General features: G+C 37.3%; 1 protein-coding gene across 1 annotated transcript; it reads right to left on the bottom strand.

Moving 5' to 3' along the window:
- Positions 1–4,217: 4,217 nt before the first annotated feature.
- PNLIP (pancreatic lipase) lies at positions 4,218–18,812 on the bottom strand. Its single transcript, XM_049764492.1, has 12 exons — positions 18,767–18,812; positions 17,371–17,525; positions 16,100–16,222; positions 14,277–14,411; positions 13,384–13,495; positions 11,509–11,628; positions 11,280–11,399; positions 10,671–10,789; positions 7,881–8,010; positions 6,707–6,815; positions 5,996–6,160; positions 4,218–4,281 (listed from the first exon to the last, which is right to left on the bottom strand). The coding sequence occupies exons 1-12, from the start codon at positions 18,810–18,812 to the stop codon at positions 4,218–4,220; spliced, it is 1,398 nt and encodes a 465-aa protein (XP_049620449.1).
- Between the last annotated feature and the right edge of the window lie 6,710 nt (positions 18,813–25,522).

Here is a 25,522-nt window from a genome sequence, read left to right as displayed (position 1 = left end):
TTCCCAAAACCTTGGTGATGATTGGTAGAACCTGCCAATTCATTTGGGCTGGTGAACAAGTGAAAAATCCTTGGCCATACAAACCCTAGTACGTGTTTGGAAGCATTAGGCAGAAAAGTCTATATCCCTTTTAACAGGACTGAATATTTCTAGCACATCTCAAGCTTCAGAATCCCAGAGTTTGGGGAAACCAAGGGGTCCATCAGAAAGTGATGAGGGGCTTTAGCTCAGAGGCTGTGAGTTGGTTTCCCCAGCACCCCACAGCACTTCCAGGAGTTCCCTGAGTATAGTTCTTGATCAGCACCAGGTGTGCCTCCAAAATAAAACAGGAGCTACAAAAAATGACCAGAACCCTAGGCAAGGACTCACAAGGATGATTGAAATCCAAATCTGGAGTTAAGTCTTTATCCTCTGTGCAGCCTTCTTGGGTCTCTGCACCCTCCCCTGCAAAGATTCCCTTCAGCATCATTAATGGCACCTCTCAGGGCAAATCCTGGATATCTGGGGCTCCATTCAGCGTTGGGCAAGGCAAGTGCTCACCTTGCCCCTGACAAAGGAATGATTTCTCCCAGAGACCCTTCTGGTCCCTTCCCCAACAGCACTCCCTGTACACCCTCGTGAGTCACAGCAGTCGGCACTGCCAGGACCACACTCAATTTCCCTGAAGAGTTCCCACATCCCTTTTACTTCTCCTCACCTGGATGCATGTTGATTCTATGAAAGAACAGCTTTCCAGAGACTGGGGATACATGAAGAACGAACAGCCTGCTCAGATCTCCCCTCTGTGGGGGAATGCTGCCTTCAGAGGCAAGTGCAGAACTCCCAGACCTAGGAGTTTTCACCTTTGCATTAATTTCACAGCATTATTTTTCTTATTTAGACAAACTGGCTGAGGAAGGTAATGGTCAGTAATCTAGGTGGAGCCTAGATCTTCCTTGGCTCCAGAGTATACGGAAGAAAAGAAAAGGAATTGAATGAAAGTGGGGAAAAGAGACAGATGAGCTACAATGAGGACTAGAGGGTAGGGATTAAAGGGATTCAGGTATGTAATGGTGCTAAGGAAGGATTCAAATATTTAAACCACAGAGTCAACAACACTGAAATAATGAAATAATGAGACCCAAATTTTAACAACCAAACTTAAAATGGTGCTTGTTAAGATAATGGGCTTGAAGGGGCTTTGTTTGGGAGGGACCCTGAGAATGTGGGTGGAGGGAAGTTAATACTGGTGGTGGTATTATTTATTATTATTATTATTATTATTATTATTATTATTTTGGTTTTTGGGCCACACCCGGTGATGCTCGGGGTTACTCCTGGCTCTCTTCTCAGAAATCACTCCTGGCAGGCACGGGGGACCATATGGGATGCCTGGATTCAAACCACCATTGGTCCTGGGTCAGTGCTTGCAAGGCAAATGCGCTATTGCTGTGCTATTTCTCTCCAGCCCCAAGGTGGTGGTTTTAGTGCTGGAACATTGTAAATAAAAAACCTAACTATGAATAATTATGTAATTCACAATGCTTTAATTAAAAAAAGAAAAGAAAAAGGAAACAAAGTGGGGCCTGGTGGCTACAGTGTGAGACTCAGCTGTGAGAGACTCATCAGAAAAACTACCTCAGGCCCAGTAGACTCAGTGTTCTGTGTCTGCTTGAGGGCGGGGGTGGGGGGTGGGGGGTGTCTCGGGCTGAAGTCTTCAAGGACTGAGTATGAGCAGCGCCTCCTACCTGGGAAGGAGGATACCTGCAAAACGCCACCTTCTCTTGGGGGCACAACCCCCAACAGTGATCCAGCAAGGAGAGTCTCAGCCCTTTGTTGTCCCCCTCTCTCAGAGGTGTGGTCTGAAGGGTCTCCACCTACTGCCTCTTTGTGTAACAGGGGAAGTTCCCTAGATACATATTTGGATGAAGGGATGTGCATCTGATAATGCTTAGGGTTTTGGGGGACCACTCAGCACTGGCTATATGCAAGACAAGTACCTTAACCCCTGCACTATCTTTCTGGCCATCAGGACACATCTTTGGCCCTTCTGATAACACCTTGAATCTGCTTGGCAGAGAACAGCACTGACAGGCATGGAAAATAGGCCAGGCTGGTTCAACAAACCATTGCGCCTTAGAACTGGAGTCTGTCAGTTCTGGCTGAAGGCTCAGCTCTGCCCAAGAGCAGGGAGGTTGGATGTAAATCTTGTTGGTAACTTGATTCTTGTGACTTAGGATGTGTGTAAATTTATGAGTCTGTGTTTATGATTGTTTTTGACTATGTGCGGTGTATCTATGTGTGTGTCTAGATCTGTGTGTCTGCATGTATAGGTATGTGTGTCTGTATGTGTCTCTCTGTGTGCATGTATCTAAGTGTATCTCTGTGTCTCTCTGTGTGACTTTGTACGCATCTGTGTATCTGTCTATATCTCTGTGTGTCTGTATATATGTCTGTATCACTGTATGTCTCTGTTTGTATCTGTATGCATCTATGTGCCTGTATTTCTGTCTGTGTCTGTGTGTCACTATGTGTCTTTGTCTCTGTGTGTCTTTTTATGCATCTTTGTATCTGCTTATATCTCTCTGTGTGTTTGTATATGTATCTGTGTGTCAGTGTGTGCCTCTGTGTGTCTTTCTGTATGTCTCTATGTATATCAGTATGCATCTATGTATTTCTGTATCTCTGTGTGTATCTGTTTATGTGTCTATATATATATCACTGAGTGTCTCTGTGTGTTTGTATATGTTCCAAATTGTATGGTAGACATGGATCCAAGCAGAAAAGTGACCAGTTTGAGGTTTCCAGGGTTGTGCTACTCATGTTGCTTCAAAAGAAACTCTCCCCTCTCTCTTCAATTCCTCAAATATTTACCATCACCTCAGTAGTTATAGAGATCAAGGTGCAAGCAAAGAATGTAGCTTCTCCAAGAATTGAGGGTCTGGGGAAGCTAAAGATCAAAACCATAGAGAGTCCTAGGTCAGAACTGCTTGAGTTCTCAGGACAGCAGTGCTGTGTACAGGTGGTTTAAAACTGACATTCAGCTGGTCCCAGCTGGGCATGCCCAAAAGTTTAAAGATGAGCAGTCAACTAATGGTTGAAGGATGTTGAGACAGATGCCATTTCCTATTCAGGAGGTCTCTGGTCATGAAGCCCTCTACGACATCTTTTTCTAAACTATCACCACTGAGGCACCAACCCAACCCTTCACTCAGTCATCAACACTAATGCTTTTGAGGAATTGATCACTTTAGCAGATGTCAGTTTCAAGATTGGAAGTTCAAGGCAACAGATGTTCATAACTACATAGATAGTTAAACTGGTGATCATAATATAAAGAGGTAAGTGTTTAATTGGAAGATGTCCTGTCGACTGTTCTCATTTAGGGCATAGGTAAGGGAAGTGAGGAAAAGTGCCCTAGAGGAAATGATGATTGCACAGATAATTAAGGATTAGTGGGTATTAGACGAGAAGATGGAGAAAAGGGTTTCATCTAGGAAGAGGACGAGTTTGGACAAAGTTCCAGCAGCATCCTGTGTCTGCTAGGGCAGAGGGAGACAGGGTCTGGATGTAGAATTCATGAAACAATGTAGTGGGAGATGATTCTAGAATTCTAGGTGCAAATGAACCAAGACGGGGCCATATGAACTCCTTAGGAAGTGTGGATTCTATTCTGGGAGCCAGTGAGATTTGTGCTTTAGAAATGTGAGAAAGGGACTGGAGAGATAGCATGGAGGTAAGGCGTTTGCCTTTCATGCAGAAGGTCATTGGTTTGAATCCCGGTATCCCATATGGTCCCCTGAGCCTGCCAGGAGCAATTTCTGAGCATGGAGCCAGGAGTAACCCCTGAGCACTGCTGGGTGTGACCCCCCAAAAAACCCTACAAAAATAAATTAAATAAAAAAAAGAAATATGAGAAAGGCTGCAGAGAGGTAAGGGGCTGGGGGAATCACATTGAAATCTGGGAATCAAAGCATTGGCTCTGTATGGTCCCTGCTTTTTTATGTGCCAATTCTCCTAAGACGCCTGATTCTGAGCAGGTAAAGAACTTAAAGACAGTGGCCAAATGGTGAAAATAGATATTTGTGACTCTGACACCAAGAGAAGTTTATTTTGAAACTCCATCACCTGATCTAAGTTTCATTGGAAATAATGAGTGTGATGACACGGAGACAAATACATTGCATCATCATTAGATTTTATTGGCAGTGAAGTGAAAAGGCTCAAATAATCTGCTCCTAACATGGGGTGAGAGTGAGCAGAATGTCTTCCCTCACGGTCTCCAGACTACAGAAGTTGAACCTACAAAGAGACAAGAGGTCAATTTCTCCAGGCACCCCCAGATGTGGTAAACCTGTAACAATCTCTGCTGCCTGCCATCTAGATCTTGGGAGGGATGTAGCCTGAGCCTAGAAAGAGTACAGGGAGCACACATGCCTTCTTGGATATTATTCTCATGGACATAGGATATGTGACATAGGACAGGAATAATGCTATGTGATAATGGTAGAGGAATCTTGAAACCTTGATGGAAGGATTGTTGTAGTAGCTCTGCAACTATAAAATAATGACTTTAATACTTTTGTACACTAAGATACTCCCAATAGCACAAGGAAGAGGTGGTGTCAGTTAGTTGGGAGTTTGCTACATACTAAGAACCCCTTCTAAACATAGGTCCATGGCTAAAAGGTTAGGTCAATAGTATGACAAGAACTCTGCCATAGTAATATTCTGGAGTCCTGCGATTAAATTGGATAGGTATTATCTATTTGTATTTGGTGTTTGATCTGAAATGACTAATAGTATTTTTAGGCATAAGTTTTGGAGCTACTGGATAATTTTGCAATCTTATAAATCTTCTCAACTTTTGCTTGGGGGTACAACTATTTGATGCTTTTGGGTATTGGTCAATGAAAGTGAATTACATCATGTTATTGTAGGATGTTACTTTCTAAACCTTCTGCCCCATAATTCTGGAATTTTAAGCTTTTCTAGACAGAAAACAAGTATGATTCCTGTCCTGCTTGAACACAGGGAACCATTCTCTCTAATCCTTTAAAATACATGCAAGTACACCAATTAGTATTCTGTTGACAATTCCAGGGGGAAATCTATGTAGTGTATTTTTCCTCTCTCTGAACCAGTTTGGTTGTCTTGGACTTTCTATATTCTTAGCTCTGATTTCTTTGCTCAAGGGCTCCACTGGGCTCTGTTTCATTTTTCTACTTCTGTGAACCCTTTGTGCTCTCTCAAATCAGTAGGCTGGACATTGACAGGCTTTCCCTTATTATTTCTTAATTCTTATCTATTTGCTGCTGGATTGTTTTTTATGGATTGTTTGTTGTAATTTTGGGTTGCTTCCATTAGGAATGTTTCCATAATACCATTTTTATTAGAAAAACTCTCCAATTGGCCTAAATGACCTACTGACAGATGGAGCGCAGGATTGTGTTTTAGAATGTGGCTTTTTACTCAAAGACTTTAAACTATTGTTGGTATTGTTATTGTCTTTGTTCAGTCACATTATTTGATAGATCACCAGGGTAAATCATTTTTGATCACAACCACTTTAGTATTTTAATCAAGATTTTAACTAAAAGCAACCATAATATACAACAGTCTATTATATTTCTTGATAGGTGAAGTGTTTTCCTGATCATTTAAGGGGAAATTTTATAATACTAGGAAGCTTGGGAGAAGTTATACATAGAAAACACAGGCTTAGCATAAACCATAGGAGCTAAGTGAAGTGATTATTTTTATTCTAATATGAAAACAGATTGTCATTATATTACTTGATGTGTATCAAAATATGCCCTCAACTCTTAATTTACCAAAGTTGTTTTTCTAAAAGAATGTACTTTATTTCAAAGAAGCAAAAAGTTATTAGGACACAACTATGATTGATATGCTGAGAACCACTGTTAGCAGATTTAATTCAAGGCTGACCTTTTAGTGGGAATAGAATGAGAAATATGACTCAACACTCGAAATCTCTTTGGATTTTGTTACTTACAGTGTTCCATCATTTCTTTCCACTGTGATCTTGGAGGCTCCCACTCTAGGCCGGGTTGGGTTGATCACTTTGTTGTACCAAAGAAACTTAACCTTCATGACATCACCGACATTGACATCTGAGTCAAATTCATTGGAATGGGTACTGCCTGGTTGGAGAGTGCCCCTTGGTGTTGAAAAATTAGTTTAAAATTAGTAAAAAAGATACATGAGTATGCTTAAACATCCACTTAAACATAGAAAAAGATGCTTCTAATGTCATTTGAGGATGCAGTCCCAGTGAAAGAATGCCGGTCCATTTATCATGCTCAGGTGTACTCAGTGGGAAACATTTCATTTGCCATCAATTATATTACTTTAAAGTTATCCTTTCTGTAGACCAGTTTTAGTTACAATTAATTCCTACAATTAAATGATGATACTGTTAGATTCTCAATGCCCAGATGTTTGGTGGATAGAATGATTATTCTTTATTGATGAAAGGAAGATGCCAGCCATCACAGGAACCATCAGCAGCTTTCTCAGGAAATAAACAAGTTTAGAAGTGGGATTCTGAAATAGATTTTTGTTGAGTGTGAGGGCATTTTCTCCCTTTCCTGACAAATGGAAGGACTGTCTTGTAAAGTCACAAACTCTTATTCCATAAGAGATATGATTGGTGCAAAATACTGTATTGCAACACTGAAGAATCTTAGAGTTAGCATTTACTCACTTGAAAATTTCATATTGTTTTGAGTTTCCCTTATTTCCAAACAAAGAAACTAGTGCATGTCCAGTCACTTTTCTTCCAGACAGAGTAAGAGTCACCTTGTATCTCCAACCTGTACCAGGAAGATATTTGCAAAATGTCAGCTCCAAGAAGCTGCAGGGAAGACAGTATCATTTGGGTTACACAATAGCTGGTTTGGAATAATTTCCAGAAGGCATGAAATGCTTTTCTGGTTCAAAAGATCATAATTGATCCTTTAAATAAATGTTTATAGAATAAGTATCCAGGGCCAGGGAGGAGCACAGAAACTTCCCACAGAAGTTAGGGTTAGGGTTAGGGTTATTTAAAAGGACTAAATAATTCCTGTTGCTTTCAGTTTTTCACCTCACAATATAATCTTAAATGTTTCAAAAAGCAGTTGGTAAAAGAGAGTGGGGGGGGTTAGAAGAGTAGGACACTTTTTATCAGTTTGCTTCCTTTTCATAAACCACAGATTTTAGAGTAATATCATCTTTCTGATTAAGTAGTCTACATTTTTAAAATTTATAAGTCAATTTTATTGGTTTTGAAAACATATTAATTTCTGGTACACATAAGTAGGGAAATATCAGTTTTTAATGTTTAGAAATGGCCATAGGACACAGTGAGAAGGAGTAAAAATTTGATTTTAGTCTTTGCAGTATAGCTAAACTTACTGGCTGCTGTCCAGAAATTTTTCCTTTGTTATCCAGAAAGGACCTCAATGCCTCAATGACCTCCATTGACCTTCATCTACCCTTTAATTTCTATTATTCAGGAAATTATCAATAATCCTAAATTGTTCCTAATTCTCTCAATCCCATATCATTCCCATCACCTCTGCTATATCTCTTCTGCATTGTTTTTTCTGCTCCAGACACCACCTCAGAATTCTGCTCAGCAAACTTCTGACTGAATGAGAGGAAAGGCTGGAGTAGAAGAAAATACTAAGCCCTAAAATTAAATTTGAAGGAATCTGATGTTTTGTTGTCTATAAATCAAGCCCCAACTTTGTCCTGTCTTCTATGTTAGTAATAATTAATATGGCTTTTGTGTATGCTCCCACATTGGGGAGGAATGTTAAAAAGTTTTGCTCAGAAATGTATTTTTATTGAACATTACAAAGTAAGAATTTGAGGCAAAGAAAATAGAGACTTACGGGCAAAATTGTTGGAATCACCAGTGTTAAGATAAAATTTCTGGAACAGTTCATTTGTTTTCCCAACAAATCTATCAGCATAATGACCCATCTGTGGGCAGCCTCCATCTGGACAGGGGAAACACTTGTTCTAGAGAAAATAAACAAAGGTGGATAAAAATGCTCTTCATTTTGTTTTACTTTATTATTATTACTTTGGTGTGAATAGGACCATTTTGAGTGGCAATTCGAGGCTACTCCCAGCTATGTGCTTGGGAGTTGTTTTTGGTAGAGCTGGGAATCCATCCTGGATGTCCCTAATGCAAAGTATCCATACTAACCCTTAAAGTTATCTCCTCAGGCCCATAGTTCTTTCTTTGAATAGTGCACCATTCTTTTGTCTGTGTTGCTACAGCTCAAATATTCTAAAGAGAATTTTTCGCCAACAGTAAGAACTAACATAGTTGAAAAATGTACCTCACTCTAATGAGCCAGCAATTTCAGTTAAAAGAACATGACTTTCCCCCCAAATATTGTACAAAGTATACAAGATAGTGACGCTATAGTTTTCTCTTATGCCCGAATTTCTTTGGGACACTGCCCTGCTTGGAGAAAGAAAAGGAAAGAGCAAGAGGTGATAGTCAGCTCTAATATTGACCTAATGGGAGGACAATAGCTTTTTCCTATTCCTTGAGCTCCTATAAAGCAGGATCTGAAAGATTCAGATCTCAGAATTCTCTCAGTATGGAGAGGAAATTAGTTTGATACCTGGGAAAAAATGGAGATAGTTTAGGACAATATTCTCTTTTGATGCTCATGGAGTTGTAAGGGGGTAAGAGAGAGGGAAAGGAGGGTACAGAGTGGGAGAAACAAGCCTAAAACGTCTAGCTATGGAAGGACAAGGCAGCTCTACACAGAGGCCAGTGGAGTGAGTCCTGTGTTTGTAAATCAGATGAGTATGAGGCCAATCTCAGGGTCTACATCTTACACAAGATATAAGGAAACTTAGCCAATTATATAGAAATGACCCAAACACTGAAGGAATTGCTCCAACAAGAAGAATAGACAGATACTAATCATGTGATCATCAATGAGGCCAACCTCCAGGCCCTCCACAACTGCACAACCCATGCTCTGATCATCATTGCTTGGATCACCTTGCTCAATGCCAGCTTAGAAATGCAATAACAATGGGATCCAAAAACTGAGAAATCTTGTAATAAAAAGGTATATTTTTTTAATTAAGGTTGCTACTGAGAGATCATGAAGTGAAAATGGGTGAAAGAGATATGTAAAATGCAGTGAGAAGACCATTGGGAGAGAGGAATGATGCACATAGACTTCTTGGTGGCCTGACTTTTAACAGTCTACAAACTCAACAGTGTAAACTCAACAAACTATATCCTGACACCAGAAAGATGTTACAAGAATAAGCGTAAAACTTCCTAATAAACACTTATAGGTATATGCTATGAATTCATAACTTCAAAACATTCTAACACAAGCGCAATCAGCAATCATTTCATCCTCCACATTCTTTCTTCCCCCTTTTAAAGAATATTAGGTACCCCATAGGAAACAGTTCTAATCTGTATTTCATACATCATCAAAAGATTTACATCATCTTGTTTACTTGGTATTCTCAACTGCAATTATTTAAAGATCTCAAAAAAACCCTTTGTTAATTGACATGTAAAATCCTGACTCACAGCTGAAATATTACATAATAATTGAGCATCTTCTGAAATCTTTGTATCATTTAGTCTGTCTTAATTGATGAAGCTTAAATTTCATTGTCTGCTCTACCCATTATCTAGAGAATAGATGTTTGGGGAAAAGATAAAAAATAAAGTTAGAAGCAAAGAAGTTGTGTGTGTTCTTGTTTTGTGTAATATCTATACTGTGAATTAAATATCCATGACCTAATATATATGTACATAAATATCAACATTTGTTAATTTCTGACTATTATGTTTTAATGTATGGAAGAAGCAGTTAAAGTATACATCTCCTTCCATTTTTCCACCAAACTTTGGAATCAACTATTATTATTTACACTTAGAAATGAAAAAACTGCCCTAGAAATTTTTTTCTTTAAGATATTGATTTAATGATAAAGCCACGACTCATGCTCTCTTCTAATCCCTAAAATATATCCCTTTAATAATTGTCACTTTATCTTGCATTTTATTTGAAATTATGCTTATTAACTGATATTATACCTTTGTAGTTGAAAAAAAAACTACAGTGGAAATCAATGCAATTGAGAAAACTATGTCATATATTATGTCAGTTTTTGACTGTGTCAAAATGACAGTCATACTCAAGATCATATTTCAAGATTCTAACTTGGATATCTAAAGAATACCAAAAAAATTGAACACACACACATACACACGCAAAGATCTGGGAACTTAGGATATTGCGCAGAAATAGTCACAGACCCATAATTGTAGTTTTAGAACAAATTTTACAACAACTTTTCTATGTTCATCAGCATCCTGTAGCATAACTCAGATTTTTTATATTAAACTCGTTTTTTTACTTGGAATTAGATCCCAAACAAGTTTGAACATTTACTTGCTACTCATTGAAGTCTTAGAGATCATGGCAGATACCAGACATTTCAGTTTACAAGCCTATTTCTCTAAAGTTCTCTATTACCACACCATGATGTTAATAAAAGATGTATGATTCCAGACATAAATAATGCAATGACCATATGAATACAGTGACTGGATGCTTGGCTTGTACCAGTTTTGAGAGGTGATGGTCCCCAAGCTACCCAGGTCCAAGGGAGAGTTGACTTACAGCATTGAAAACATTGTAAGAGGCGCATGAATATCCAGCAAAACCATCAGGATGGAGGATGCTGTCAGAGTAATATTTGTAGCTTCTTAGGTGATTACAAGCCACAAAGTCACGAGTTCCTTTGAAATCAGATACCATTATCATTAATCACAAATCTGACTTTCCAAGTCACATTCTGGTCAGACTATATAGCTTTTAATTAGTGCTTATCTAATCAATGCTTATCTAATTATAACTCTTAGGTGCCACAAGTCAAAATCATATATGAAATGTATCATTGATCTGTGATGCAATTGAAAGTACAATTGAATACTATAGAGTTATGATATAGTTGAATGAAATGGAAAAGTAACTTTAAAAAGAAAAGGTTAGACTGAAATCATGAGACCCAATATTTAACAACCAAACTTAAAAAGGTGCCTGCTAAGATGGCAGGCTGGAGGGGTAGGTATGGGAAGGACTCTAAGAACATTGGTAGAGGAAAATTGACATTGGTGGTGGAATTGGTGCTGGAACATAGCATGTCTAAAATTTAACTACGAATGTCTTAAAACTTAACTGAAAATCATTCCCCACAATAAAATCTATCAGTATACCTAATAGTTTTACCTTCCCAGATCCCCTCGATATCCACAATCTGAGACAGAGTGTTTTTCTGACATCCGGGCATTTCTTTTCCTCCATTTGGGAAGAAGTCTAGGTGGCCCACAGTTTGGCTCATTCCAAATCCTGAGAAAAATTTTAATATGGAAAAAGTTGAAGTGAATATAGAAAATCAAAAACACTGAGAAGGAATGAGCTCATAAGACACTTTTGGAAGATGAATCCAGGACCTCACCCATGTAGGGGATAACAGCGGCAGCATCTGTGTGAATCACATCCACAAATTGGGCGTCACTGGGGTCCAGTCGAATCAATTCGGGTGTGCCCTCAAAGCAAGGCTCAGCAGGATCCAATCCTTAAGCAAACAGTATGTGTCAGGTTAATTTTCATGCGTCTGCATATTTGCCTTTCTTCATTGATGACAGAGAGACAAGGTTGACTATAATTTTATTTATGCAAGGCTTCACATTCTTATTTTATCAAGGTTGACTATAATTTGATCTATGCTAGGCTTCACATTCTTATCATTTTATCAAGGGAAATATGCATCTACTTTTCTATTGCATTGAGGTAAATTTTCCTCAAACCATGGGACTTGCTTAGAACAATTCTCCTCCCAGCAGTTATAAAACTCAGACTTTGAGAGACTCTAACTCAAAAGGGCTCCTCATATTAAAAACAGTCACTTCCTAAGGGGGCAAACATCTGGGCTTTCATGGTCTCAAGGGCCTTAGTTTAGTATAAATCTTCACTGAGTTAACTTTTCTGAACATTGTTAATTTGTAGAAAGAAATGCTCTCCCTAGTAAATTAGTAGTAGACACAACTCAAGCAAAATATTGAGAGTCACAAGGTGAAGGAAAGTGGTTGTTTCCCCAAACTGTCATTTCTCAAATTCTTAAAACCCAGCAGGTTATGACTTGTCCCTACAAGATAAGAAACTTAGGTGGTTTAGGCTTGCTCTTTAAGCCTAGATTCTCCCTTGTACATGTTTCTCACTTTTATACTCTTTCAAGCTCATGTTCTTTTCTTTTGTTTTGGGGCCATGCCCTGCAATACTCAGGGCTTAATCCTGGCTCTATAATCAAGTATTAATTACTCCTGGTGTTGCTCAAGGGGACCATTTGGGATGCCAGGGATTGAACTCACTTCAACTGTGTGCAAGTCAAGTACCCTACCCTCTGTACTATTGCTTCAGCCCACCATTCCTAAGTAAGTTTCTTAAATAAAAACTATCTTGTTGAGGGCCAGAGTGATAACACAGTACATGTGACAAACCCTGGTTTGATCCCTGTCATCCTGTAAGGCCCCCAGAGCCTGCCAGGAGTTAATTGCTGGGCACAGATCCTGTAGTAATCCCTGAGCACCCTGGGTGTGGCCAAAAAAACCCCCAAACAAACCAAAAAATCTATTGTTTTTATTTTGTTGAGGTTGAATCCATAGCATAGCAGGTAGCGTGTTCGCCTTGTACAAGTCCAACCCAAATTCAATCACTAGCACCATATGGTCCCCTGAGCTTGCCATGAGTAATCTGAGTTGGTGCCACTGGGTGATTAAAAAAAAAAACCAGCAGGTTGGTTTGAAGACCCCAGCTACCTAATATGCAAGCTATTTAGATTATAAGATGATGTTTCTAATCTAACTGGCAACTTGGGGCAGTTTGTCCACCTGCCCCTGTCAACTCTTAGTTTGTGCTTAATAAAGTTTGGAAGAATTTTCAATAGCTACTAACACAGAATATAATTAATGATACCTTTTTAGCTCTTTGGGCTTAATTCTATTTATTTCTTATTCTATTATTTATGATTTATTCTATCCTATCACTTGTCCACTATGAATGCCTGACAAAGGAAACTTGATATGCATAAATCTCAAAATGTTCTAAACTAGCATACCCTATTCATATGCTAGTTGGGGCTTTATGAATCAATTACTAATATTACTTTTTTTAAATCCACAAGGTCTCAGGATACACTTATTTCTAGTCACCTGGTTTTATTAGGAAAAAGTGAAATCCTGTCTCTCAGGTAAAAATCTGGGCTGCCCCAAATTTCCATTCTTTGAGACATGAGGCTGCCCTTATTCCAGGATTACTTTTCTGTTTAACCAACCTGTGATCCGTGAAATGGTGCCATTGGTCCTCCTTCCTGCCTCACCAGCAGCATGAGCCCCCAGACTGTGGCCAATGATATGAAAATTGGACATCGAGTACCCAAATGTTGACTGTAGGAAAGAATGGGTACTTGGTCATATTAATACTGAAGGGAATCTCTTAACTAACCCCAACAAAACAGTAGATTTTTTTGTTTGCTATGTTTTGGGGCTACACCTGCGCTCAAAAATTACTCCTGGAAGTGCTTGGGGGAACATATAAATGCCAATAATTGAGCCCATGTTGAGTGCAGGCAAGGTAAGTGCCCTATCTGCAAAACAGTCTATTTTGATTTGTGGAGTTTTTCTACAATGATAATTAAAAGTAGCAATGAATTAATGTTTATACTTAGAAGTGGGGCTCTTCCAATTGTTTCTTTGTGGAAAGCCTTTGATGAATATAATAAATTGGTACAAAAAGTGTTCGGAAATGTTTGGCTTATATTGTGAAAGCTAAAGTTACTATTTAAGCACTTTTAAGTGTAATATTTTCTATACTTTTAGTCTCTAACCAGATTGGGATTCTCTTAGAAATCAAAACAAAACAAAAACTTGACTTAATCATGGCATTGAAATAATAATAAATGGGTCTAGTAAAATAGCAGAGAATTTAGTAGAAATTAACTATCTGGTTGCTTGAATATCAGCACTTAAAATATCTAGTCTGTGCTGAAGTCTAATTTTATATTTGGTTTGCATTTTTCTTTTCAAACAAGGGCAAAGCCAAATCTCAGAAAATTATCTTTACCACTGAACTGGTCTATGGGGTATTTTTGTTTGTGAGTTTTTGGTAAGGGGTGAAGGACTGGGAGAGTAAGGCATCTGATATTTTCAATAATGCTGAGGTCATTACCTGCAGAAAGTTCATGAGATAGGCCACTTCTGCACCCACAATCCGAATGTTATGTGAGGCTTGAGTGTAGCCAGTTCGAGAACCTCTTTTCCAGTCTACACAGATGCAATTCACATTTTCCACCTGAAACATTTTCTGGTGAAAGAGACAGAATCAAGAAGCAAATCATTCAATGTCTTTTAAAATAACGAATTGACCTACTTGAGGATATATTGCCTCCTTCGCCTATATAATTCCCTGCTTACTTTTTTCTTTTTTCTTTTATTTAAACAACTTTATTACATACATGATTGTGTTTGGGTTTCATTCATGTAAAGAACATCACCCATCACCAGTGCAACATTCCCACCACCAATGTCTCAAATCTCCCTCCTCCTCACCCAACTCCTGCCTGTACTCTAGACAGGTTTTCTATTTCCCTCATACATTCTCATTATTAGGATAGTTCAAAACGTAGGTATTTCTCTAACTAAACTCATCTCTCTTTGTGGTGAGCTTCATGAGGTAAGCTGTAACTTCCAGCTCTTTTCTCTTTTGTGTCTGAAAGTTACTATTGCAAGAATGTCTTTCATTTTTCTTAAAACCCATAGATGAGTGAGATCATTCTGCGTCTTTCTCTCTCTCTGACTTATTTCACTCAGCATAATAGATTCCTGCTTATTTTGAATTGCAAAGCCATGAGCGAAGTCTCCAGTTGATTATGGTATTAACTCCATGGTACAATTTGACCCTGGCCTTATCCTGGAGGCTTCATCACCATGGGCACTGAGTAACCAGTGTTTCTATTGTAAATATATGCAAAGATGTTGTGTCAGGGCAAAATGTAGGACCACAGGTTTTCTCTCAGCATCATAGAAGTCCTTTGAATTCATTATTCTTTAGTAGGACATAGTTTGTCCTGCTATATCAGCTATGTCTTCCCTGCCTTACCATGGGCACAGTAATTATTTTATTCTTATTTTATCATTATCATTACAATATATATTAACCCTAATGGACACTTCAGTTATTGTTAAATTGCTATTCTAAATTATCACTAAATTCTTTTAAATTTAAATTACTTTAGAAGGGTTGCTTTTATTTCTGCACCTGACTGTTGATGTCGACGGTCTTGAGGATCAGTGGTTATTTGCTGACTTTCTTTGGACTCAAAGTAGCCTTTGAACTCTGAGCAGGTTTGAAATGAGAAGGCTTTGGCAGACCTCTGAGTCTTTTCTCTCTAGATTTCTGAGGAAATGACTTAACTTGATGCTACCACTGGCTACAGAAGCTTGATAAATAAATGAACCCATAAGAATGTTCTTCAGGCAATGGAAGCTACAAGGAATTTTTGTTCTATTTGATTTCCTGCCTTTGAATTCATCATGATCACAAGATATATAGCCAAAGACTAAAGAAGGAAAATAGGGCCATGATTATTGCCCCAAAAGATGAAAACCTATATTGTTTTTCCACACATTTCTACCATAAGAGGACAAGATTGGGAAGAGAAAATCAAAAGAAAATATTTTGGTTTTTAGAAATTAGAAATGATATACAGCAACAATGCCTGCTGACATTTTAAAATGTCCCTGTACTATTTATTCAGTTATTACTAACCATATGATCCAAATGTCTCTTTGCCTCGATGCTAGATGGTCTCATTTTCCTTGCCCCTTCAGCACCATTTAGATCTTTCTATATATAGAACCCCACTCTGCAGGGTCAGAGGATTTTCCAGGGTCATGGTGGTTGGCATTTGCACTGTTTGGGGCTTGCCTTTGCCCAGTTTTAATACATCCCCAGAAAAAATATCCCTTCTTTAAGAGAAATCCATGTTTTACCTTGCATGTATGGGCCAGCCAGTTTTCTTCTCCATTATCTATGAATCCATGAATGATAAACCGGGTTTTTCGGTTTGTTTGAAAGTTGGAGCTCAAGATAATATCTGAATCTGCAATGATTTCCTATTTGGGAGAAGAAAGTGTTTAAAGTCAAGGTTTTTTGTTTGTTTGTTTGTTTTTTTAAATAGTATCCAATAGCATTATTTACACATGCAGGAGCTGGAAGGTAGAATACTACTGGGATTTGTATTGCTTATTAAAATGACCATATCACTCAAAGGAATAGAAAGTTTAAAAATCACTATCAATATCCTATCAACATTCTTTATAGAAATTAAGCCCCCCCTCAAGTTATAAAATTTACTTAGAACTACAAAACACCTTAACCTGCAAAACTGATTCTGAGAGAAAAGAATAAAAATTGGAAAATTGTGTGCCTTTTTTTCAAACCTAAACTACAAAGCAGTAGTAATTAAAACAGCTTGCTATTAAAATAAAAATATACATATACATTAGTGGATTCTTTATTGCAACCAAGATATTGCTACCTCAGTTCCAAACTTTATATCCTCATTTAACTGGATATTTAGGTTTCTGATCTATGTTAAAGGAGTTACCTGCTGGCTAGAAAAACACCCTCTGAAAATAAAGTATGCTCTTACTTGGTAGTGTCTTAATTCTCATTAGTTACAGAAGGAAGCAGACTTATATATGTGTGTATTTTTCAACTATTTATCAAAATATTTTGTATTTATCAAAATATTTTGGAGATTATATGTAATGTGGGAGATTATATGTATGTCTATACATATTTTTCTATAGTTAAAATATTTATTAAATAGTATCAGAGAGGTATATTAACAATAACATCAAGTTACCATAATTGATGAAAATATAATATTTAAAACAACAAATCATATAACATAAGCAATATTATATATAAGAACACTTTCCTAAAATTTTATACAGAAATCACATTGTTTTATTTCTTCTTTTTAAGAGCTCATTATTATAACACAGCACAGATTTTTTTTTTGATTTTTGGGTCACATCCAGCTGCACTCAGGGATTACTCCTAGGTCTGTGCTCAGAAAGCTCTCCTGGCAGGCTTGGGGAATGATATGGGATGCCGGGAATCAAACTCAGGTCTGTCCTGGATCAGCTGTGTGCAAGGCAAACCGCTCTACCACTGTGCTATCTCTCCGGCCCCATAAATATATTTAGATACCCTGATCCATTAAACACCCTTCTGAAAATAAGAATGCTCTTACTTGAAAGTTGTCTTGGTTCTCATTAGTGTACAGAAGGAAGCGTGTATTGACATCTTTTGGAGCCCAAGGCAAAATTTTGAGGGGTCTTTCTGTAATTCCTGCCCATGGGGACTCATCACCGAAGCATCCAAGTCTTTCAAAGCAGATTTCCTTTCCTAAAATCATCCACAAAAAGCATTTTGAAAATGTTAGTTTAGCTAGAAGCTTCTTTGTAGTAGTTTCCACCAAAATTTGGATGTAAATTTCATTTTATGGCTTATTTTCTTTAACATCTTCTTAGCCATGTGCCTACCAAGCAACTTCAATCGTCAATGTCCCAGCTGGAGACATTGTCACTTCACAGGATTCCCTTCCTTCCTCTGGTATCTGTCCAGTTCCATGTTGGGTCACCAGGGGTTCTCCTTGGGCCTTTGATACCCCCAAAGCAGCAACCTATTGTTCTCAGGCTTTGGGGAACAAAACTCTCAGTTTCTGTCCCCATACCCTGTCTGGCTTTGGATGAAGAACTTCAATTCCATGCAAATTCCAAAACTTTATATTCTTATTTTTCTGAGTATTTAAGTTTCTGATCTATGTCTAAAGAGTCACTGGCTGGCTAGAAAACAGCTACTTGCAAATAAATAATCAGAAATTTTTTGGCTTGACCCAACTCAAGGCTTAAATATAGCCCCATAGGAAAGAGTCTTTCTTTTTTTGGTTTTTGGACCACACACGGCAAATCTTAGGGGGTACTCCTGGCTCTGCACTCAGAAATAACTCCTAGCAGGCTAAAGGGACCATATGGGATGCCGGGGATTGAACTCAGGTCTGTTCCAGGTTGGATGTATGCAAAGCAAACGCCTTACTGCTATGTGATACCTCCAGCCCCAGGAAAGAGTCTTATAGAAAATAAAGCTTAGATTCCTAGTAGAAGCAGGAGCAATAATTATTTGGGGTGGGGAACTTCACTTTTGGAAATCTCACTGTGTGCCAAGCACTTGGCATATGATTTATATCAAAATCTCACAAATATTCCTTGATAGGGTTCATATTAAATCAAGAGAGTGAATGAGCCCAGGTCATAGATAAAGAGAGTGAAGCACAGATTCAGAATTGGACTTTGGGGTTCAACCCCACATTTGTTATTATGTTGAGATCGCTAGACCTCTCAATGAAAACTCCAAGTTAAATTTGAGTCTCAGATAAACTGATAATGACACATTTTTTATATTGATGTGTTACACAGTCAGTCATTGATTACTAGAAACATTTTTAGTTCATCTGAAATTCAAATTTTAATGGAAATCTTTCATTTTCCCCAGCCACTACTCCAAGTATTTTTCTTGATTTTCTCCTCACCATGGCCTGACTCTGTCAACACAGCTCTACTTTAAAGTATCAAGCAGTTTTTCCTTACCTGTTACTGTACCCAGCAGCAGGAAGACAGTCCAGATGGGCAGCATCTATATAAAGTGAAAAATATAATTAAGTTTCACTATGTTTATTTTTTTTCAGAAGTTGGCAATTTCAGTTAGCCCTCAGAAAGAGAATGGGTTCATTTTACTAAGTTGGGCATAGAGATCATGTTCCCGGCTCACCGTGGCAGTTCCAGGCTGGTTCCGCGCACAACCCAAGAGCACTCAAAAGCCCTTTTATAGACAATTCTTATCTCTGTTGAGCAGCCCCATGGAACAGTATCAGGAAAAAAAGAGGAGGTTCCAAGGATGTGTTTCTAATTTTAATCATAAATAAACCAAGATTGATAGAGTAGGTAAAGTTTTCCACAGGACATCTGGAAAGATGACTGGAAGGTAAATATGCAAGGTTCTCTTCCGATGAGAATCACTGTCCTTACATTGCAAAGAAAGGTCTAGTATGTCCCTGCTTCTAACCTGCACAATAATCTGTGCAGGTCTGTAGAAATGTATGAAACTAAATGGTTTCCACAGATTCAATAACAGGAATATTGAAAACAAGTATGAAAAGCTTACAGTTCATACTGTTCTTGTATAACTTTGCTTTCCTGCAAAGACAGCTGGAACAGAAGTGGTTCTTCAAGAGAGTTTGGAAAGAAGTGGTATTCTATTTTGATAGTCCACAGAAAAGATTTCTTTCTTAAAAATAACAGGGGTAGAGAATAAATGAACATATCAAAGGAATGAGAGTACTTCCCAAATCAAAGCATGACGCTACTATCAGAGAAAATTCTGAATAAGAAATAAAATAAAATTAGGCTTGGAAAAAAATGGCCTGGAAAGAAATTGTAGAGGCATTTAATAGTAATAATAAAGTAATATTGCATGGCCAATAGATGATATATTAATGCAATAAAAATATATACTAGGAAAGCATAATTTTAAGAGGCCACTGAATTTAAGAATGTCATGGAGATAGCTTGATTCTAGGAAATTACAGGCATGTCGGTCAAAAATGGTCAAATAAGAATTGAATTTGCTGGTAAAATTTATAAATCAATAAAAAGGCAATAAAATTGTGTGCAAGGAAAGTTCCAGAAAGTTTAGCAAAGGCAATGTTAAAATCAGGAAAAAAAGAAAGGTACAGGAAGTAAGACCATGGGTGGGATTGCTGGCAAATTTAAGTCTTATCCCCCTTAGGATTTAATATCTGGTTTCTCTCTGCCTAAGAGGATCTCCCTTCAGTATATTCATTAGTAGGTACTCCTCACAATTACTGATAGACTCTAAACTCAGAAGAAAATGGAATTCTCTTGACATGTTAATATGTTTCAACATCTAGCCCAATACTATCTAGGTATCTAGGATTCAAAGATCCATAGGACAACACATCCCTGCTGAAGAATGTACTAACAATGAAGAGGAAAAACAAGAGAAGCAATTTGTTTGTTCAACTGATATAGCAAAACCTTCATAATTTTACTTTGAACAACAAAAATTTTCTGTTTCTTTTAATTAAAATCAGGCAAACAGACACACATATACACACATAAGAGGAATAGAGTGTGTGGGGCTTAGGGATATTATCCAAGCGGTCCAAGATATTATCCATGCTTAGCATGTTCCAGACCCTGTGGTTGATTCCCAGCATCACATGTTCACCAGCTGGGAGTAGTCTCTATTAAAATTGGAGACTTAATGTTCACTCTGGGGGTTACTATAAATAAGGCATTTTCTGTGTGAATTATCAAAAATGCTAGAGAATTTCTAAGTTGACATCTTAGATGGTAAAACATTTAATCTAGAAATAGGATAATCTTTGTTTAATGTAGCCTATAGAGTTAGGGCCAAATAGTATCAAATTCAACATCAGTGGAATCCAAAGTAATTATTTTCTAAACTAAAATAGGATCAACTTTTAGAATGCATTGGTAAGATTAGATTTCCCAAACTGTTATAAAAGCTAAGAAATAGCATATAATCAGAAATTGTAATTGTACCTATGAGGAAATTGTACCTAATTGTATATAATCTACTGTGACAGCTCTAGATGAATGAGTTTCCTTATCCTTGATCTTGCTAAACCCTTTGGCTGGATTTTAAAATTTTATGAAACATATTGTTTTGTTCAGACCAGGAATATGCTCTCTAGGAATATCTGTTTATAAGGCATTTGGCAGGGATTACTCCCTTTTTCCAATGGGAATAGATCTAGATTCATTATCTCCTTGTAGGAAGATGGCCCACGTGGTCAATTTCTGGCCAATCAAATGTGACTGTGCAGACATGAATTTGAGTGTCGATGGTTGAATCCTCATTCCTATAGCCTGATCTTTCACATGCCTTCCCTATTATCATCTTATTTTTTTTTTTTTTTTTTGGTTTCTGGGCCACACCCAGTAACGCTCAGGGGTTACTCCTGGCTATGTGCTCAGAAGTTGCTCCTGGCTTGGGGGATCATATGGGACACCGGGGGATCGAACCGCGTCCGTCCAAGGCTAGCGCAGGCAAGGCAGGTACCTTACCTTTAGCGCCACCGCCTGGCCCCCCTATTATCATCTTAAATGACTTCAATCCATGTATTAAAGATATTAGAGCCACAATAAGAAAGGATTTAGGGATGTTTCCTTAGGAATAAAAGCTACTTATAAGTCATGAGTATATATTATTAAGTTTACACGAGTAAAAATAACCCTAGGGGCTAGGATAATAGTTCAGCAAGTGGGATGCTTGCCTTCCATGTGCCCAATCTGAGTTCAATTTCTGGCACCACATTTGGTCCCCAAGACCTCCTAGAGTAAGCTGTGTATAGAACCAGGACTAAGTCTATAGCACAGCCAGAAGTGGCCACAAAACAAATGACCAAAAATAAAATAAATTCTTATTGTTTGAGGGCACTGATATTTCAGAGTGATGGCTATTAGGACTCCCTTAACAGATAGGTATTGCTCTGTTATTCAATTATTCTACTGTTTTCAAGAACAGGGTACCAAATATTATATCTCTGAATTTTCCCATAAGATTTGGATAATAGTAATCTTTTTTTTCTAATTCTTGGTTTTAAAATTCTTCTTTCCTCTTGCTTCCTGACTTAAAGAAAGTAATAGGTCAAACTATTTTTGTAGACTTTTAATGAACATCATTTCTTTAGTTTCTGGTTTCTCTCTAATAATATTTATCTGTTAGTGGGGACAACCAACAGGTTACCTAGAGATAGCTTATCTAGTTAGGGGAGGCATTTCTATGTACCGAATACAAACAAAATTAAATATCTCAGGCACTACTCATGTTTTAGTTTTAAGGGAATAAAGTAGCTCTGAAAAGGGTAAAAGAGTCAAGACAATCCTACAGGTGCCTACAGAATTGAAAGTGGACTTACACCAAAAACTAATTCCACTCTGGATATTAATTCTTCTTCTAAATTCATCAGGTCACTAGATAAATATCCATTCAACTTTGACACAGAAACCTTGGGCATTGAAAAATAAAAACAAGCAATTTGATGTTTTTAGTGTGGCTATGTTTATAGAGAAATTAAATATTGACCCACACTAATAATCTTGAGACCAGATCAGGTGAGGGAAAGAAAAGGACATAGGACACCTGGGTAGCCAGATAACCAGCACAGTTGCCACATGGGGCTTCATTTACATAACCTGGCCTGTCCTCCTTTCTCCAGTTCTTACCAACATAGTGCTCCATCAAAGGGAAAGAGCAGTGCTTGCCTGAAGTTTTTGGATTACTCTGAGAGAAAATCTGGGAGTCACTATGGCCTCATACTTTCCAGAGCAAACCTCCTGACAAATGGAAGAGGGGCTCATTTATTCAGAGCTAGAAGTAAAATTGCAGTCAGCCCTCCTTTCTTGTGTATGACAATGGTTCATTTTGGATTCATTTGTTAGTTTTAACAAGTCACCTGAAAATGTTATAGCACTAATTATTTAGTTTCACACACTTTTTTTCTCACTTAATATTCCACATAAATCTGTGGGGGGATATTTAGCTAATTTTCTAATAAAGACAGTGAGACTCATGGAGTTTGAACAACCTGCTCAGGATCACATGATCAGCAAGTCTCAGAACTACCTGGAGCTAAGTCAAGTTCTTTCCACTAGCCTGAGATCAATTGTTTGTACATAGTCACAGAAGTCTGTGTTCTCCAGGCTGTGCTAGTGTGAAGTTTATCTAAAGAAGGGCAAGATGGGTGCAGGGGCCATAGAAAGGAGTGGAGGTCCTTAGGAAAACAAAACAAATGAACCAACCAAAAAAATTAATACATAGAGGTATTCATATGTTAAAGTAAAATATATGCATATAACTGAGTACCTGTTTTCCAGTAGTCACATGTCTTTTAGAACTTTCACTATTTTTTTAATTTTTTATTTTTAATTATGAGAACAAAGATGAAAAGAAAGAGGACAAGGTAAAGTTACAGTGGAAGGACAATCACCCATAAACAGAATTCTCAGAAGAAGTCCCCTTGCTGATATCTTAACTTTGAACTTTCGGCCAAAGAATATTAAGAAAAATAAAACAGAACCCATGTACAATTACTTTGTCCCTCCAGTCCCCAGATTGTAATACATTATAATATTTCTTAGCAGCACACAAAGCAATCTAAAGCCATAAAACTTATGTAACTCCTTAGACATTAAAGGCATAGTATTTTTTTTACATTTCCATGCACATGCATATTTGTTTAAGTTAACCTCAAAAGTTTAGGTGGGTTTTTTTTTTATTAGAGTCAAAGGAGCACAGTAAAAATGGTGTTAGAGTGGCAATTATTGTTTGCATAGGCTCACCAAAATATGAGGGTCATGGAAAGGAAAACCTTGGCCTAAGTACAAGGAGACCCTACCCCTGAAGTTTCCTGGCATAAGACCAACTCTAGGCTCCAGGCAAAGTAGTTTGTCCAATCCAAGTCATTGTCTGTAGAATTATCACTATTTTTTCTGCTGCCCTTGCACCCCTCTCCCTGGCCAGAACTATAATTTTTAATTTTATTTGTATTTTTTTTACCATAGCAAAAAAAACTTTTGTTAAATAGAAATATGAGTTTTATAACAGTAGATCAAGGTCTTTATTCCATTTTGATTTGACTTTTGTGCTTGGTATTAAAGAGAGTTTGCATTTACTTTTTTATATGTAGTTGACTGGTTTTCCAAACACCACTTGTTGAAGAGACTTTTCCTGCTCCATTTTATATTTCATGCCACTTTATCAAAAATCAATTGATCATATACATGAATGTCAGGTAGGTATCTCTTTAAATTAATTTTTATGTCTTAGTTCTTTGTGTCCTTTGCAAATATTTTTCTCAGTCAGCAATCGTCTTTCATTTTTGTGATATTGTCTTTCTCAAAATGTATATTTTGTTTGTTTGGGGGGGTCACACCAGCTGTGCTCAGGAATTTCTCCTGGCTCTGTGTTCATGGATAATTACTTCCTAAAGAGGTTGGGGGACTACATGTGTTGCCAGTGATCACATCTGTACTCTCTCTCTCCGACCCAGAGCAGATGCTTTTGACTTAATGAAGACCAGCTTATCCATTGTAACCCTTATGCATCATAACTTTGTTGTTTCATCTTCTAGGAGTGTTAAAGTTTTCATTTTATTTTTTTGGTCTGTGGTTTTTAAGGGGTGTAAATTTTATATTTAGATTATTTATTTAGGTAAACATCCAGTTCTCCCAGTCTGTTGAACTAACTCTTCAGTATTTTACCTCTTCTTTGCAAAATTCGTTGACTAAATTTATGAAAGTCTAGTTCTGTAATATTAGTTTTGTTCTGTTCTATTTTGTATATTCTTTTATTGTGTATATTCTTTTATTGTGTATATTCTTTTCACACTATTTTATGATAAGGTTTGAAATAAACATTAGTCCTCCAACATTGTTCTTCTCTATTGTGTTGGCTGTTCTTTTGTTTTCTACATATGCATTAGAAATGTTTGGTCAATATCTACCAAGTAACTTGCTGGAAATTTGACTGGGACTGCATTAAACAAAAGATGATAGTAGGGAGAATTAGTATACTGGCAACACTAATTTCTTGTCCACTATTGTGGAATATATTTCTATTTCTTTAGTTCTTTGATTCTGTTAATCAGAGTTCTGTCACTTTATTCATCTTTAAAAGTCTATATTTTTCTATTTTAATAAAATTCAATCCACCTAATTTTTTTTTACAAAATGTCATTTACTTTTCAGTCTTATTTTTTTATTTTTCTTGCTTGTTCTTATTCTTTAATTTCCTCTTTTACCATTACTTCCAGTTACCAAATTGTGATATCTAGATTTGTTGCATTTAGCTTGTCTAGCTTTTGTTCCTTTTTCATCCTCAAATGACATCTGGAAAATCTTGTTATTCTATTCATTAAGCATTCATTGTTTGTTTCATTCAAGTTGACTGACATTTTCTACATAGTGACTGAAAATATAGGTCAAATTGTTATGCAACATTGATAGAAACTATAGAATCATCAGCTAGATCTATATAGCTTTATTAGTAATGTTAAAGGTAAATTTCATCTATGGTTGTGTTAAGTAAGATGATATGCACTAGCAATATGGATTACTGAATATTTGAAATGTGACTATTCCATGCTGTTGTAGTTTTGATTTGTTAAAGTAAATGAAATGAATAAATACTTTATTTACTTATTTTTACTTTTTTTGTTTGTTTTTTGGGCCACACCCGGCAGCGATTAGGGTCACTTTTGGTTCTACACTCAAAAATCGCTCCTGGCAGGCTCGGGT

The sequence above is a fragment of the Suncus etruscus genome, chromosome 17 (genome assembly GCF_024139225.1).
Source record: "Suncus etruscus isolate mSunEtr1 chromosome 17, mSunEtr1.pri.cur, whole genome shotgun sequence".
Lineage (NCBI taxonomy): Eukaryota > Metazoa > Chordata > Mammalia > Eulipotyphla > Soricidae > Suncus > Suncus etruscus.
The sequence above is the reverse complement of the archived record's forward strand: the minus strand, read 5'-3'. Positions and strand labels throughout refer to the sequence as shown.